The sequence below is a fragment of the Chiroxiphia lanceolata genome, chromosome 1 (genome assembly GCF_009829145.1).
Source record: "Chiroxiphia lanceolata isolate bChiLan1 chromosome 1, bChiLan1.pri, whole genome shotgun sequence".
Lineage (NCBI taxonomy): Eukaryota > Metazoa > Chordata > Aves > Passeriformes > Pipridae > Chiroxiphia > Chiroxiphia lanceolata.
Genome location: NC_045637.1, coordinates 96,922,891 through 96,940,130, shown reverse-complemented (window position 1 = coordinate 96,940,130; position 17,240 = coordinate 96,922,891). Strand labels below are relative to the sequence as shown.

General features: G+C 45.0%; 1 protein-coding gene across 3 annotated transcripts in view; it reads right to left on the bottom strand.

Moving 5' to 3' along the window:
• Positions 1 to 3,545: 3,545 nt before the first annotated feature.
• The window catches only part of KCNG2 (potassium voltage-gated channel modifier subfamily G member 2), a 57,171-nt gene continuing 43,476 nt past the window's right edge, over positions 3,546 to 17,240 (bottom strand). For all 3 annotated transcript variants that reach the window (XM_032713321.1, XM_032713311.1, XM_032713331.1), the window contains exon 3: positions 3,546 to 5,873. In XM_032713321.1, coding sequence (XP_032569212.1) covers positions 5,079 to 5,873 — 795 coding nt within the window. In that variant the 3' untranslated portion in view covers positions 3,546 to 5,078. The remainder of the gene's footprint in view (positions 5,874 to 17,240) is intronic.

The window sequence follows — 17,240 nt, the reverse complement described above, 5'->3', positions numbered from 1 at the left end:
AATGTGTGCTGCTTACCTCTTACTATAATTCATCTTGTCTACAGCACTGTCAGTAGGAATAATTTGTTTGCTTTTCCCCTCTGATGAGTGGGTGAGCACAAGGCATAAATTGTCCTGAGGCCATGATGCACAACAGGGATTCTGGATTTCTGTCCCCTGCTCTTCCATAGGTAAACTTAACCCTTGTGACCACATAACTCATTTGTTCTTGTGATGCTCATAGTAAAAACAGATTTACTAAGAGATTATTAGGTAGCTTTAAAAAACCCCCATTTCATGAAAATATGCGAGATTGAAGATGGGACACAGATGGGGGACATGCTCTTTGCAGCCTCTGCACAGAAGATGAGGAGGAAGATGAGTGTTCATCTCATGGCCAACTACTGTCCCAAGAGGAGTCTTGGCCACCCTCCCTGTTGATTCAGAATGGAAAAATGAGCCAAAACTGTCAGGACCAGCCTGTACCAGTGGCCACTGTGTACCTTCTGGATCTTGCCAGGCTGCTGTTGCAGGCTGTTCAGCTGCTCTGGCCTGGGGAGGTGGTTTTGCTGTTGCTATGTGCAATGGCTGTGGAAGCTGGAGAAGAAGACTTGAGGAGGAAAGATGGCTGGAGGCACAGGAGAGAGGGTCAGGAAGGGCAGAAGGAGAGAGGTGGGAGAGAGACTGCAGCAGCCCGGCCCATGTCCTGCTGGCTGGTGCAGTGCTGGGCCTGGCCACCCTCAGGCAAATCTCTCCCTTGGCTGTGCACAGCAGATAGTGCTCTGCACTGCAGTTCCATACAGGAAGAGATTTCATGGTTAGATGTTTGGGATGCATGGAGTTAGGTGCAATTTAAAAACATTTTAAGACAAAAAATAAAGCTCACATTTGGCACTGGGTAATAAAAGTTGGCCCACATGTTCTGTTTGTTAAATATAGTTGTGATCAGACTCACTCTTGAGAGCCAAGCAGGGTTCAAGGACCTGACTGACAACTGTAGCTTTGTGGGAGGCTTTCTGTGACAAAGCAGGCATTAATGTGTAAGTCAACAATATGCCAATAAATAAACAGACTGCCCGGATGCCTGTGCCAACAGCAGTAAATAAGAGACAGGGACTAGAACAAAATGTGTCCTGGAGCAGGGGCAGGTTTCCCTGTAAACAGCCTTGTACAGCAGCCAGTCCCCCAGTGGATGTCAGCATTTGGAAATGCCCTGATAGCAAACACAGATTTAGGACTTCAGATCTCTGTCCCTGCCCCTTCTGTGTCCCAGCTTATGTGGATTTGGCTCTTGTAGGTACTGGCTTAGCTGTGCTATGAAACTGAGGGGCTTTACTCAGCCTCAGATGGGCTAGCAGAATCATGCTGGATTTCTCTACCCATCAGCCCTTCCATGAGCCTCTGTCATTTTCCAGCCCAAGGCTTCATAGTCTTCTAAGGTTGTGGCTCGTAGGTGCCAGGGAGAGCCAAGGATGCTTTGCCTCCCTGAAGCATCTGCTGTGAGGCTGCCTGTGCCCATTCTGGCCTCATCACTGTCACACAGCAACTTCTGTCTGGTTTGCAGCGGAGGGGATGATACCGGTGTCAATGGCTTTTTATGATTAGTGTTTAATTGAGGTTGCTGTGAGGTAGGAGATGGCTGTGCACATGTGCTGTATGAGCAAAGTTGTGTTTGACTTTGTGCCCTTCCCTTTAACTCTGTCCCTTTTCCGGTTAATGCATCCTTAACTCTCACAGTCATGGTTTTCAGGTGATTATTGTTGCCAGCTGCCAGAATTTGTAGGTCCAGGTCCATGCATGTTGTCACCAAGGTGGACATGTAGAAGAGGCAGCTTTGCTCACATGTGTTGTGAATCTCTGTCCCATATGAGAGGCAGGAATATTTTTTTTCCTTTTTTTCTTTTTCCTTGGGGCAAAACTAGTGTTCTACAATCATGAAGCACTAGGTTGTTCAGTGAAACAAGTATAACTACCCGCTGGCATTGGTATATATGCAGACATGTGTGGCATTTATTATAGTTATTATAGCTAGATAAATGGCCATAATCATCTGCGTGCTGTGTGAAAGAAAAACAACCACCATACACAACAAAACCAACACTCTCCAGCAACTGATCAAAAGTAATAAGCATCACCCATAACAACAGCTGCCCTGGGTGAAACTCACTCTCCTCTGAGTATCTTTTACATCTGGCAATGTGTGCATCACAACTTTATACAGCTTCCAAAAATAATTTGTTTAAAAGGTTCCTGGTTTATATTGTTTCCTCATCTGTCATCTCAATAGATGAAATGAAACTTTATTAAAAGCCAGGCTTTGACTAATGGACATAATGAGTGGGTTTTGTCACTTTAGTAAAACTCTGTGCATGCTGGAATTAATTATGTGCCTTTTGAAAAATACAAAGAACTTGCTATTGTAGGACAATAGCAACTTGATGGAGCACAGCAATAATATGATGTGTGTCATCCGTCTGTTTTTCTATACAGCTGCTGAGCTGCAGTTTGCTGTCCCAGTGCTGGTTTTTTCATGCTGCAGGGCCAAAAGTAGCATTCATTCGTGGTTATTTGCTAGCACTGCAGGCATGAAACTCTTCATTCTGCAAGGATGTCTACTCCAACATGGCTTTTCTAAGATTAAGCTAATGCTGCTGAGAATTCGTGGGCTTCACCACCTTGAAGAGATGTATTCTGCACTGTCCATGCACACTAGCCATGGCCCCTTCTTTCACACCAGAGCATGAACTAGCACCTTAGTGTGCATGAACCAAAGTACCAGAAAAGGTGAACTTGTGGGTGTGAATCTGCTGGGTCCCATGTGAAGACTGAGCACCCAAATGCCACCAGAAAATGCAGTGCTGCCCCTTATCACCATGCCACACTTTACCCCCTCACACTGCTCACTTTGCTGGTTTGCAAGCAGCCGGCTGCAAAGCTGTATCTCTGATGCCAAATCTTAATAAGCCTTAATCCAAGAAGTGCCTGCATCAAGATTAAAAAACCAATAAAATCTTTCATGAGTCACAGCAACCCAGTGCTGGTATTGCTTTGCCAGTACTCTGAGTCAGCCCAAGCACCATCCACCAGCCCTTGACCCTCCGCGGTGGCACAAGGAGTGGATGTGTTCCCGGTGGTGGTGGGCTGTGAAGGATGGGCAGAGCCCTGGTGCATGAGGCTGTGTTTGGTTTGCTTGTAGTTCAACACATCTGGGGGCTTGGAGACCCAATGCAGCCTGTAGGGTCTTGCTGTCTCCATCTCTTCCAGCGCTCAGCAGTGTGCTGTGTAACACACCTGCTGCTCCGAGCTCTGTAACCTGGCCCAGTGACCCTGCCATGCTGCCCAGGGCTCTCTGGCCTGACCATGACTGCAAAGGAGCAGTGTCAGCACTGCTGTGGGCCAGACAGAGTCAGCAGCATGGGACCCTGGCTGGAGGACTGGTGGGCATGGCTTCACATCAGCATGGCAAAACACCACCTCCCCCCACACCCAAATCATCAAACACATGCATTCAGCAACAAAGCTTTTTATTTTTATTAAAATAAAGTGTAACCTTTTAATTTCCCTTGCTTCGTTCCTATAAGGAATGGCTTAATATGAGAGTTTGCTAATGTAGGATTGGTGTGTTACAATGTACACTGAGGCAAAAAGAAACCCCAAACCAGATAAATCCCATCTTCAATGCATCAGCTTTTGTTCCTTTCCTGGCAGGAGGAGAATATGGAAGCTGACACTGCATGGCTTTAGTATGAATGGGGTCATAGGTACCAGAGGCTGTTATGTTCCATCTCCCTCTGTTCCCTGATCATATCCTGCCTGTAGGAGCACTGAAAGACCCACACAGTATCCTGACTTGGACCACCTACACAGCTCCTCCAGGTTGGGGGCTGGAGAGCTCATAGCATCAGTAAGCAAACATGCAGATGCCATCATATGATTAATTTTCCCTTTAAATTGACTTAAATCTTTCAAGAATAATGAAAAAGCCAAAATGCTAATTCTAGTGACAGGATTGTCTTTTTCTTAGTAGGAGGGGAAAAAAAAGGCTACTGCTAACTAGAGCACAGCTGCTACATTGCAGCTCGGGCCAGAGCCCACTGAAGGTGTCTCATTGACTTCACTGGGTTTGGACTACTCCTGTTTGCACATGACTGCAGTCAGTGCAGTCACCACTGCTGAGGAAGACTGCAGAGCTGGGAGTCACTGCTGGCTTAACATCACCCTCCCTTTCTTGGGTTGCATATAGTTCAGCTTGGTTCAGTCATCTGCTAAACATATTGTTTTATACACGAGAGACTGAAATACTTAACAGAAAGTGGGGAAATGGCATGATTTGTAATGATATTTGTTATGTTCAACTGTTAGCAAAGGAAAAAAAAAAACAACATTCAGTACCACAGTCAGAAAGATTGTTTGTATGTATATTTCAGTCATGGGGCTAAGATACAACGCTTAGGATGGTAAATACACGTCTCTACTAAATAATGCAAACTGTTCTAGCACACGAGTCAGTGCTGGCAGCCCTGGCTGCGCTGCCTCATCTGTAGAAGACAAAACCAAGCCCCTGGCAAAGCTGAAGGGATGCTTCTGCCCTTCTCTTGCCCTCATCGCCCCTTGGCTTGTCTGAGGTTTGTGTTCCTTGGTGAAGCTGCCAAAACAAACATGCTGTGGGGCATCGCAGCGTGGGGAGCCCCCTCACTCAGCCCCTCATACGTGAGTGCCACCGAGCAGGGCAGGGAGGAGGTGGCACGCTGGTTACTCTGCCAAATGGCACCCTGGTACAGGCTGTGCTTCATGTTACATTCTCCTAGCTGGCTACGTTCAACAGCTGCTCCTTGGGGATACCCAAAAATACCTGTTCAATAGAAAAAAAAAGCCCTAAGAAAAGCAATGGAGCAGAGCTGTACTTGGCAGAGTTTCTAGGGGTACTTTTCAGAGGGCTCTTAAGATCAAAAGTTGGTCTTTAGAGACAACTTTGTGTGTGTCTGCCCCTCGTTTATGCAGTTCAGGAGGTTCTTCTTTCAGAACTGACCTCCCTTCTCCACTGCTTCTTGTGCTGCCAGCGTATGTTCGCATCTGTTCAGGGTCAAGAGCTTCTCGTCTTACTGGTCCACCATGGGTGGACTGTCCTGTCCAGTAACACTTGGTGGGAATGTGGCACTGAGTCCCCTTGTACTGTCATCACCTGGGAGTTCAGCGTTCTCTGGTAGCTTGCGCACTTGCCTGCTGGCTGCTCGTTGCTGCTGCTCCTTCAGCTCACTGTAGGAACGGGAAAAGGTATGAAAGATGGATGTGACTGGGAAAGCCATCAGCAAAATCCCACTTAAGATACTGCTCAGGGCTACCACCTGTCCAGGGATGCTACGAGGCACCATGTCCCCGTAGCCAACAGTTGTCATGGAGATCACAGCCCACCAGTAACTGGTGGGGACGCTGGTGAATTCCTGCTTGGCTCCCAGTTCACTTTCAGCCAAGTACACCAGCGGTGAGAAGAGGGCCATGGCGACACAAAGGAAGAGCAGGAGGAGGCCGAACTCCCTGGTGCAGCGGCGCACGGTGAGCCCCAGCGTCTGCAGCCCCAGCGAGTGCCGCGCCAGCCTCATCACGTACAGGATGCGCAGAGCCCGCAGGAAGCGCAGCACCAGGCCCACTCTCTCCAGGTACTTGTTCCCAGATCCCCCGCCAGGCTTGCTGCTGTTTTTTGTGGAGACCGTATCCACAATGAGAGAAATATAGAAAGGCAGAATGGCCAGGATGTCGATGATGTTGAGCGGAGTTTTCAGGAAAGCACACTTGTTCTCTGCCTGAATGGATCGCAGCAGGAACTCAAATGAAAACCATGCCACACACACCGTCTCCAGCACAAAGATGTCATAGCACTTCTGTGAGCATTCACCCTGGGGAGAAGAGGAGCGGGGAACACATAAAAGGGGGGAGAAAGAGATTTAGCCAGGGAATGAACCAAAGAAACAGAGTGGCAGTTCTTAAAGAAAAGTACCATGTGAAATTGATAGGAATTGTGACGTAAAATCATGGCTACTGAGAGCAGTTGGAAGCAATAACTAAAACCAGAGGTACTAGCTACATGTTTGGCTGCAGGACAGGTCAACAATGTTCTGGAGTATCCCAAGGCTGCCAAGAATCTGGTGTGATGTTATCAGCTGTGAGCCAGACAGCCCACTGCTAAAAGGCCAGTGGCTCATGCTTCATTTCTAACCGAACGTTTAACACCCTTTAGAAAGGATTAGTACAGGATTCATGGATTGTAATAAATGTGCAATTCTTCCTTCCCTTCCTGATCAATAATGCTTATAAATGGCTCATAAGCACCTACAGCATTTTAAGTTATATGCTTGGAGTTATCTATATTATTCACTGAATATAGAACATATTTTATATTCCAGTGAGCATTTGTTAACAGACTAGCCCTAAAGTCAAAAGCTTATATAAAGTACTGATAATGTAGGTATTTCTAGAAGAAAAAAATACCACAAAATAGAGGGGGGGTCCAGAGAGATAAGTATTTTTAGTTACCTAACCTGTAACAACTAGTGACCACAATGCCTTCCTCAAGCTTTCTGAGGCACTGGAAGTGGTGCTCTTCCCTGCAGGCTTGCTTAGTGGCAAATAAAGAGAACTCTAGCTCTTTAGTTATGATGCCTGTAAACAAGCCAGCCTTGGTGCATTGGAACAGCAATAAACAACAATGCTGGTGATGGCTGCTCTTCAGTTATTAATTCAACAACACAAATACTATGACAATTCTCTGCTACATCGCTGTTGGTAACTCCAGCTAAATAATAATCAGCTTCTCTCAATAAACAGATTTTGATGTGGACAGTTATAGGTCTAGTGCTGTTTCCTCTGTTAAATGCTCATATAAACATGTGAATGCTCTGGGTGCTTTGTGTGGAAGGCAAGTGTATATTTATTTAAGGGAAGTGTATATTTATTCAGTGTGCTAGTCTGACTCTGAACAGTTAGTGAAAACTCCTGTAAGCATGTAGGAGTCCATCCATGCTAGTGGGGTGTGTGACTCCCGCTGGATGCACAGGTATTAGGTCCCAATGTCCAACCTCGTTTTACTTGCCTATGCTAAATTATAGCAATAAAACATCATTCAAGAGTGGTGAGGCTGTGTCAAGCTGGTCCCCGTTTCACCACTGGAGAAGCTGGGAACCTGGCACATCTATTAACAGTTCTGCCCACATGCTCACCACAGGTGTCTTTTGCTACACAAAGCCAAGAAAATTTTTACTGCACAGCCCCACATCCTAACTTCATCCCTCTCTCAGTGTGTATGCACAGGTTTTTCCCTTTTGGGAAAGAAAACATCAAAAGAGTGCTAAGACATTTGCCCTCTTTGCTAACTGCAGCATTCCCCAAAATGTTGTGGAGTGACTGGATACGTTTCAAGGGCTGCTGCACTGCCAGCAGCAAGACCAGTGTCATCACACTGAATATAAAGCTGTGTGTTACCTCAATATGATAACCCAAATGCCAGGGCTCCCTGCACATTCTACACTTGAGACTGAGACAGCAACTAAAGAGATGTCAAAAGGAAAAACAGATGTGGAAAGGAATCCTCAGAGCCAGCATTTATGGTTCTTGTATTAACCATGATAAAAGGTTGTTGTGCCTTGTGTTTATAGATTTTTTTTTTATTTCACTTTCAATTGGCATATGATGTACCTCCCACTGTTACCCAGGAGGTCATGCAGATATGAAGAGAAAAATTGCTTGTCCTATTGAAATTGCTGTCAAGATTATTTCAGGGAGGAAGGATAATCTTGGTTTACTAGTGTAGTAGCTCAGATAGCCTGTCTTTAACTTCCTAAATTTGATATGTGTGAAGACTAGAAGGAGCTTAATTTATGTCTGCCTCACCAAACTAATTTGGTTGTAAGTAAGTATTTTTGTCACAAACATAACACATAGGACATCAGATTTTGTTTCTAGGAGCTTTGTTCCTCTCACAGCATAATTAAGCTGTCAGGCTCTCCCATCAGATGAAGAACCAAGATGCTTTCACACCATTGCACAAATCTGGCTCTATGGGCCAGAGCCAAAGCTCACAAAGTCAGTGGAAGGACTCTGCCTGTGCCACTGTAACTTCACAGAATCACAGAATATGCTGTATGCAAAGATCATCAAATCCAACTCCTGGCCCTGCACAGGACTATCCCCGAGAGTCACCCCATGTGCCTGAGAGCATTGTCCAGGCTTGGTGCTGTGACCACTTCTCTGGGAAGCCTGTTCCAGTGCCCAACTGCCCTCTGGGTAAAGAACCTTTTTCTAATATCCAACCTAAACCTCACCTGACACAGCTTCAGGTCATTTCTAGTCACCACAAAGAGATCAGTCCCTGACCCTCCTCTTCCTCACACAAGGAAGTTGTAGACTGCAGTGAGGTCTCCCCTTAGTCTCATCTTCTCCAGACTGAGGAGGCCAAGTGACCTCAGCCAATCCTTATACGGCTTCCCCTCAAGGCCCTTCACCATCTTCATTGCCCTCCTTTGGTCACTCTCTAATGGCTTAATATCTTTCTTATATTGTGGTGCTCAAAACTGCACACAATATTCAAGGTGAGACCACACCAGTGCAGAGCAGAGCGGGACAATCCCATCCCTTGACAGGCTGGTGATGCTTTGCCTGATGCCCCCAGGACAGGGCTGGCCCTCCTGGCTGCCAGGGCACTGCTGACTCATATTCAACTGGCTGTCAACCAGGACCCCCAGCTCCCTTCCCATGGCACTGCTTTCCAGCATCTCATTCCCCAATCTGTACAAACATCCAGGTTGCTCATCCCAAGTTCAGCATCCATCAATTTCTCTTGTTGAACTTCACATGGTTGGTGATTGCCCAGTACTCTAATTTGTCATGGTCTCTCTACAGGGCCTCCATGCCTTCAGGGATGTCAACTTCTCTCCTTATGACTCAGAAACCAGCCATCAGGCCAGTATTGTCCCAGAGCCCTGCTTCCTAGGAATCTCTCATTGGGATATGCTTGCTCTCACACCTAAAGGCAATGGTTGCAGGTGAATTGCAGCACTTGATACTACCCTTGCAGGTGCATAGAAGGATCAGGCTGAGATGTTAGGATAACAACCCAGAGAAGAATAACTCTGGCTTGAGCAAAGCAGCTAGCAATGACAAGAAGATAAATAACCCAATGTGCAAATTTGCTTTCTCTGACAGGTATGCCACTACTTGGACCACCATGTATGGACACTAATATAGAGTTTGCTTTAAGATACCTATCTGACAGGAAGCATTCTGGATGCTGATGTGCAAATGTAGAATTTTTGTGCCACTAACAGTTTTAGGAAAGTCACTGAAGCCTATGGAGGATTTAGCCTTGGAAGAGACCTACAAAGTCACTAAGGTGTCTCATAGCTAATTTGGCACCTAATTCCCCCAGCACTTTTTATTAGCTGCATGTGGAAAAGAGACTGTCCAAAGTGTTTCTTTCTGTATATGAGTTTTGATGTGGGAACAAACAGGAATGAAAATTGTTCCTCATTAAAAGACTACTAGTGGAGATGACCTTTGGAAGACTCTGTCTGCCTTCCCACGCTCTGACACGTTTATCCTGTGTAGGTTCACAAACCTACACCTTTGCTATTTATGTCTCCAATCTTCCCGCAGAAATTACATCCCAAATGCAAGTGCAGGAGCAGCCTGGCAACCTTTGTTCAGCTGAGCTCAAGAGGCTTGGTGGTATCTGAAGCTCAGGTCACCCAATGCAGCAGAACCAAGCTGGTATATTTGCCCATCAAGGTAATGAAGAGCTGAAATGTGCTCTACCTAGAGCCGATGTTGGGCCCTGGCTTTTTTCCGCTCTTCCCACTATCCACAGCTGACAGCTAACGTGAATGCCAAAATGTTTATATCCAGCAGAGTGGAGTGATAATGCTCTGCTACACAGAGTTCATTTCAACAGGATGCAACAATCCCCACTTTCAGCTAAGGCATAATTATCTCCAGCAAAGTGTTGATCTTTCTCAGTATCGTTATTAACCTACTGTAATCTGAACAAGCCAGGATGTGTCCAGAGGCTGTCCTGAGAATACGAGGGTCTGAATAGGCTTTTAGAAAACAGATCTCTGCATCAATCAACCTGCTAGAGGTCTTTTTTTCCACTAATTAAATGTCTTCCTGTCCCTTGGACCATGTTTCAATATTATCTGGTTATGACCTATTATAATCCTCACATGAAATCAAAAACAGCAACAGCAAAAATGCTCTTTGCGCTTCATTTCTTTCAGCTGCAGCTGCTTTTCTTTGCAGTTTTTCCCCCCCTTGACTACAGCATTGGTTAGAAAACCCACGATTTTTCTTTCTAAAACCTTTAACTCTGTATTCGAGTCCACCGGATGCTGTAACTCTGTGTAGGGTTTTGAGGTTTTTTTCTGTTTATGAAATAAAACAAAAATTATCAGAAAGACACATGCACAGACAGAAAAAAAAAAACCCACCCAAGACTTAATCAGCCATTGGAACACAAGAAAAACAAGTCCTAACAAAATAGAATAGCATCCTGCCCGAAATAGGTCTGCATCAAATCTGTATGTTCTCAAAAAAGATCGAGCTATACTAGCTTGTGGCCATAAACATGTACATTAACAACTACATACTGCTTTTTACTTTTTATAAGCCAAATAGCTGGCTCTCATACCAATGAACCAGACTTCTTCACCTTGTAATCTGATGGATACATTTTTATCATTACATTTCCATATCTGGATTTCTGAAAATGGACCACAGGGAAAACAGTTGTTCTTTACAAAATGTAAGTTTATTTATGTGTGTACATTTATTTCTTTCAAACAGCAAGCAGGTTTTTTTTCCCTGTGCAGAAATTACTTGAGTATGGGGAAATATCGGCAGTTGCAGAGGATTTGGGGAGGCCATATACTAATGTCAACTCAGGGCACAAGAAAACAAATGAAGGAAGCTTTCAGTGAGTAATTCTGTGCAGTCAAATTAAAGTAAATCACCTTCATTAGGATCTATAGAAATTTGCTGTCAAAAAGCCAAATGCAGTATCTTTCTTCCGGAGAAACATTTCATTTGCCAAAGGCTCCTTTGGCAAAAGAAAAATTACAAAAAGAAAAACTGCTCTCACTGGAGTTCAAATCCAGCTGTACTCTGTATGGTCTGTCTAAAAGTTGCAGACATCTTTCAGAAACATTTTGGTTTGGCTTGCAGGGTTCCTTTCACTGGTACTTCCCCTTACTGAGCCTCCGAAAAATTCTCCGCTGTCTGTTGTGTGACTTTTAGATCCTGCCTTTGTCCTCTTGTCTCCTGAGAAGAAATTCTGACTCTCCTCTAGATTCTTGCAGGCTTTGACACCATCTTCTAATCCCTCCAGCATTAGAAGATGTCAAAAGCCAGTTCACCTCTAACCGCCCCAGATCTTGTGTTGCTTTGCATGCACATTTTTCTATGGTCAGCAGTTCCACAGTATTTTCAAGGAAGAAGTTTAATGCTGCCCACTTGGACCTCGTAGTGAAGATTCCCTCCCTGTCAAACGTATATGTTAAAAAAAAAAGAAAGCTAAACATGAGAGGCATTGCATACAAAAGTACTTACATAAGCTTTAAAATCATGACATTTGTAAAATACTTCTTTTGTTCTCTTCCACTTGCCCCTTGCTACTTTAGTCTTTTGGATCATGCATTTTAAGTGTTTCTCTGTGCACATGAGATCAAACTCTTTTTTAATAACAATGTAGAACTTGAAATTCTGATGTAACTGAGATCTTGGCATCAGAGATCTGCGTTAAGGGACCTGCAGACAAAGTCCCTGAGGCTGCTGCACAAGGTCTGCCCCAGTGCTGTGAGACAGTCCCCAGCCCAGAGGCTTAGGGTGTTCCCCTCAGATCTGAGTGAGGCTGAGCTGCCTGTTTAACTGAACATATGCAGGGTGATTCAGAGGACAGACACTCCTCCACTACCACTTATTCAGTAGGCCAACTCTTGGAGCATTTGCTGGGTTTGGGAGAGACTCAGCTTCTGCTCCCATGCCAGCAAGATGGCAGCCTGCAGCTGGCTCTGTCCCAGTGTGTGGGAGAGCCTGGAGCACGGGGTGCTGGGTCATTTTCCCTCCCTTGTCCCACCTGTCACTGTAAAATGACAAAGCCTTCCCTAAGAAAAATTCCAGCAAAACAGCAACATTCCCAGAAACATGCCTCACCAACAAACCCCCAAGATTTTGCTCATGCTGGCACTTTCTGATGAAAGGCAATTTTCTGATGAAAAGTGATTTTCCGGTGAAAAGCATCCAGATAATTTTCACAGCAGCAATGAGTGCATGACTCCTGTGATGTGACCCACTGTTGGAAGAGCAGCATCCCACCCTGCCCTGGGGTGCAGGCACAATCCCTTTGCCACTGACCACCCACAGACTTGGTGATTGTAACTCAGTACATCTGCCATTAAAGCTGGGGTCAGGCTGAACTTGCAGTCAGCCCGCTCTGAGTATTTCTTGTGCTCCTGAACAAAGATGATTCAGATATTGCGCAGCCTGTCCTCAAAGCTGGCTGGCTGTGAAGTCAAAGGAGCAGTTTCTGTTTTTAAAGTCACCAAGGGGCCATGAAAGGGCCCTCTGCTTCTTGCTATACACACTTTGATCAGTAACTATAGCTTAGTTCATGCTTCATCTTCAGCCCAGCTGCTAGCAAAGGTAACCAGAGCCTTGCCTTCAGTGGGAAGGGTTCTCTCTCATGGTATGTAACCATGTTATGGACACAAGACAGCTCTTGTACAATTGTCCCTGTGCAACTTGTCTTTGTTGAGGAGAAAGGGCAAGGATGTGGGTAGGAGCTACACCTGCTTACCTCTCTGAATTTCCTTTGATCCTGAGGCAGCACAGTCCCAAATCACCACTTTTCAAAACCTCTCGGCCTGCCATTTTTATCCTGCCAGTGAAGCTGCAAATAAATAAACATGGAACACCAACAGGAAAAAAGGAGATCACATAAGACTACAGCAACTGCTAGAAGGTAACTGCAGGGTGTGCTAAAATACCCAGCCAGAGTTTAATTAATTTGTGAAATTACATTATGTGCTACTCAGTTGCAGTTGTGCAGTCAAGGGGCTACTGAGATACAGCTACCTGCATGTGCCTTTCATTTCTGCCTCCAATTGCAACTATGAAGCCAAATGGCTGTGTTTTTGGAAAGCTTGGAGAAGGGAGTCAATGGAAGTGAATACAAAACCACGTGCATGAGGACTTTACCCATGCACTGTGGTTGGCTATGACTAACCTGGCAGACTTAAGAGACAGGAGACATGGATGGCACTCCTCATCTAGGAGGCTGCAGAGGGAACCAGCTGTGTTTCCTTGAGTAACCCTGTCCAAACCAGAAGCAGCAGCCTGCTGCTTTGGGCCATCTCAGCCTCAAACTGCACAACCAAAATTAGACACCTTGGGTTTCTAAGCCATAAATACTGAGCCTTGAAACCTGTTCAACTGACATTTTTTCCCTGAACATGCTGCAGATGTCTTAACAGCTGACTGCATGGACTTGGCATATACATCTGAATTGAGGAGAAATACACAGACACACCTACCTACTGGGCAAGACTGTTACTCTGATCTTAAGGCTTTCTTCCGTTTCCCTGCCTCCTTCACTTATTGTCCCTGCAACACACAGATACATTCTTCAGTCCACTGTCCTGCTTCTTTTTGCCCTAGCAGAGTTGCTGGGAAGAATGGAAAGCAGGTAAGTAGTACTACAGATGCAAAAAATGCCCTTTCATTAGTACCTTTTTCTGAACCAACTCTTCTCATGCCTGCACCCACTTTCAGCACACATTTCTCCAAAAGCAACAGTAATTGTTAGAAGGAAACAAATGTTATCTGGCTCTACTTTATGGAGAGCAACCAAAACCTAAAATCAGCAAGAAGAAAGAAACACATAAAGAATAAAACAGATCATAAAATACTGATGAAACAGAACACCATCAACTTGCCTGATTTTCACATTCCTATCAGGAACAGCACAGTACCTCACCCGGAGAGGCTGGGGGGTCAAATGTCAAGACATCCAATGTCTTAAAACTCCTTGGACTCTGTAACCATGGCTGGGAGCAGCTTGAGGGAACAGTATGTGCTCCAGCAGCCAGCTGCTACTACCTACCACTCTAATCACACCACACACCAGTGGAGAGGGGCTATACTATAACTTAAGGAGGAGCGATATACCCTGGGTAACATTTCCTTTGAGGATACTACTTGAGACTCTGCTACATTCTCACTTCCTGGTGACCTCCTCCTGGGCTAGTATTCCCTTCACTTCGTGTTTCTTTGGTTTTCTTGTATTTATAATCTGCTTCACCACAATGCATACACAAAGCTTCTCAGTCTGTGGTTTTCACCCTCAAAACAAGCACTGATACCAATTCCTTCTTGCTTACCAAACACACCCCTGTAAAACAACCAACACTTGTATCTGGAGCTTGCTGACAGGTCCCATAATACATGTGAAGGATTTGATCTGTTCAAGAACCACCCATATTCAACAAGGTAGATTCAAACTGGAGTGAGTTGGGACAGTAACCCAAAGTTGCTTGGATGTCTAATGGAATGGAAAACCTGTCTTAAAGCCAGACAATTAAATGCATTTGGCTTGCTTACCATCATCAAATGAAGGCAGACATGTTTTCTGTCTATGAACATACCAAGGAGATGAAGAGAAGTGTTGTTCAATGGCTGTCAAATGTTCTCATTCTGGTCTATCTGGACCTGCCAAAAGTACTGCTATATCCATCTACTTACTACCTGTCTGTTAACAATCCACAGCTCAGCCCACAGAATGGGAAATATGATCATTCCCTAATCCTCTTCAGTGCAAAGTCAAACAGGATAACACACTGGCTCGTTGTAATACAACTGCTGACTTGGTTTAGGAGTGGCTGGGAAGGATAACACCATCAGCTAAGTAACTCTCATCAGCAGGGGAGGTAGGAAGAGGAAGGAAAGGGACCTTCCACGCTCAGGTTTTACTAGCTATGTACAAAGAGAACCCACCTGTAATTGAAAGAACAGGGTTGGCTGGAGAAGAAGAAATAGCTACTCCAGCTTTCAGAATCTGCACTCTAGAAGACACATGAGGTTCCAAAAAAGACCCCCTGCAAGAACAGGGAAGACCAGAGATCTTTTAAGATGAAGCTTCTCAGTTTCTGGGAATGGTGGTATTGTAGTTCTCATGACAACAGGGGTCTGCACTCACCTTGAAGGACCCCTCCAAGTCCTACTTGCCCATAATGTTCAACTGGCAAAGGAAATGATGCACTTGGTGCTGCTGGAGCTGCCCCTTGGGGTCTGAGATTCCGGCCTGGCTGGCCCACAGCTTTTGTCTGTGCATGTAAAGATATAGGCAGGCTAATAATAATATTTAGAGAATTACAACCTATATGGACAAGAATAGGTTCACTGCCATTTGCTTGAACAAATATTCTAAGTCAAAACACTACTTTTGTACCTGGGGTCTGCTTTGGCAATTTTACCTCTCAGTGCCATTCGGAAATTGCCTGAAGACAAATAGTTACACAGGAAGACACAGGTCCATGAGAACAAGGTATTATATTTGAAATTCATCAAGTTTTGTGGCATTCAAGGCAGGATTTCACATACCACAGCCCCTAGGGCTTGCTTGTCTTTGCACTGCAGCAAACAGTGAAACGGGGAAACACCCACTGGTGACACAACTGTCCAGGTGCACTCACAATTCCTACACAGCCTGCTGTGCTTTGGACCAGGCATGACCTACCCAGCCTGGTCTCAGAGGGCTGTTCAGCACAGAGGATTTGTTTATCAGAGTCACTGCCACGGAGAGAGGCAGTAAGGCAAGAAAAAAAATGATGACTTCACCAAGCCACAGTGTCCTGCAAAGAACAGCTTCAATTTAGAAACGTTGATGTTCTTAGTATTTCTGACTAAGTTACCCTGGAATTTTCTATTTCCAGATTTCCAGAATGTTTTTCTTTGGTTTGGCCTATTTTTTCAATGAAATTGAAAGCAAAAAAAACCTCAAGAGAACAATGAAGCACCAGGAGCCTCCTTGCTGGCAAGCATCCCCATCTTCCCCTGATTTTACACAAACTAGAAATCTTCCTGCTCAGTGCCCTCTCTTTTCTAGCTCTGATAGAGTCATCAGAGCCTTGGAAGCTACAATGTTGGTTTTTTTTTTAAATCCAGTATCTGTAAATTTAAGAAAATGCTTCATCCTGGGATTTCATGTGAAGAAGCCCAGTTACACTGCAACTTAGCAAATCTGATTTCTGAAGAATTGTATTTTCTATCCTAGTGCTCTGAAAACAAGACAGACTCAGTTCTCACTTGGAAAAGCTTGAACAATGGCACTTGGCACTTACAGCACACCTGCTCCTCAGAGATAAGGCAGATTGCAAAAATAAAGATGAGGGTTATCTCCTGTAAGTGGCAGCATAAATCAAACCACTGCAGAACCAGAGCAGGGCCAGAGTTCTTGCCAAGGGCACTTAGGTGCAGTTGGAACAGTTTCCCCAAGGAATGAGAATTCCTACACCCCACATTCCTCTGAAAGGACTAGCCCAAGAGAGACAGGGCTCTGTGACAAAGCAGTGGCATTCCCAGTGCTTTCACACCTACCAAGCACCTGGGAAAAGATGATGTTGTGGTGGCACCTGGCTGTGCTCACAGATACTCGCAGATGTACAGCGCCTAGAACTGTGGTCTTCCTAAACCCAGCATCCTCTTTCCTTTTTCTTCTCCTTAAGCTTGTCTCATACTAAAAAAGAATCTCAGTCTTGTTCTCTCCCTCTCTCTCTCTCACTTACTAATCATATTAAAGAATAACTGATTCTTAACAGCATTTTAAAGTACATCTTCCCTCTCATTTCTCCCAGTTTCTCCATTCTTTCAGTCCCTGTTTTTCAAGCTCTTATCCTCCTGCCTCCCACTCACTGCTAGTCCCATTTTACTGACCCATATTAATTTTTCTGGTTTCTGCAACTCTGTAACCTGATATAAGAGTTGGGGGTGTCTGGTTTTTGTTCTTGGAGGAAAGGAGGACAGAGCCAAGCTTACTGGTTGCCTTTTATGTTTTTTCCCAAACCCATACTCCCCCCGCTCACTTTCCCTTTATACTCTTATCTGAAAGCAAGTGAAGGATTTGCCTATGTTGCCTGTGGGTAGATTTGCTTTCCTGCTGGTAGCAGCTCAGGCGCAGCTGGCAGTCAGCTCCCACATTGCCCTTGCACTGAAAGGCTGGAAGT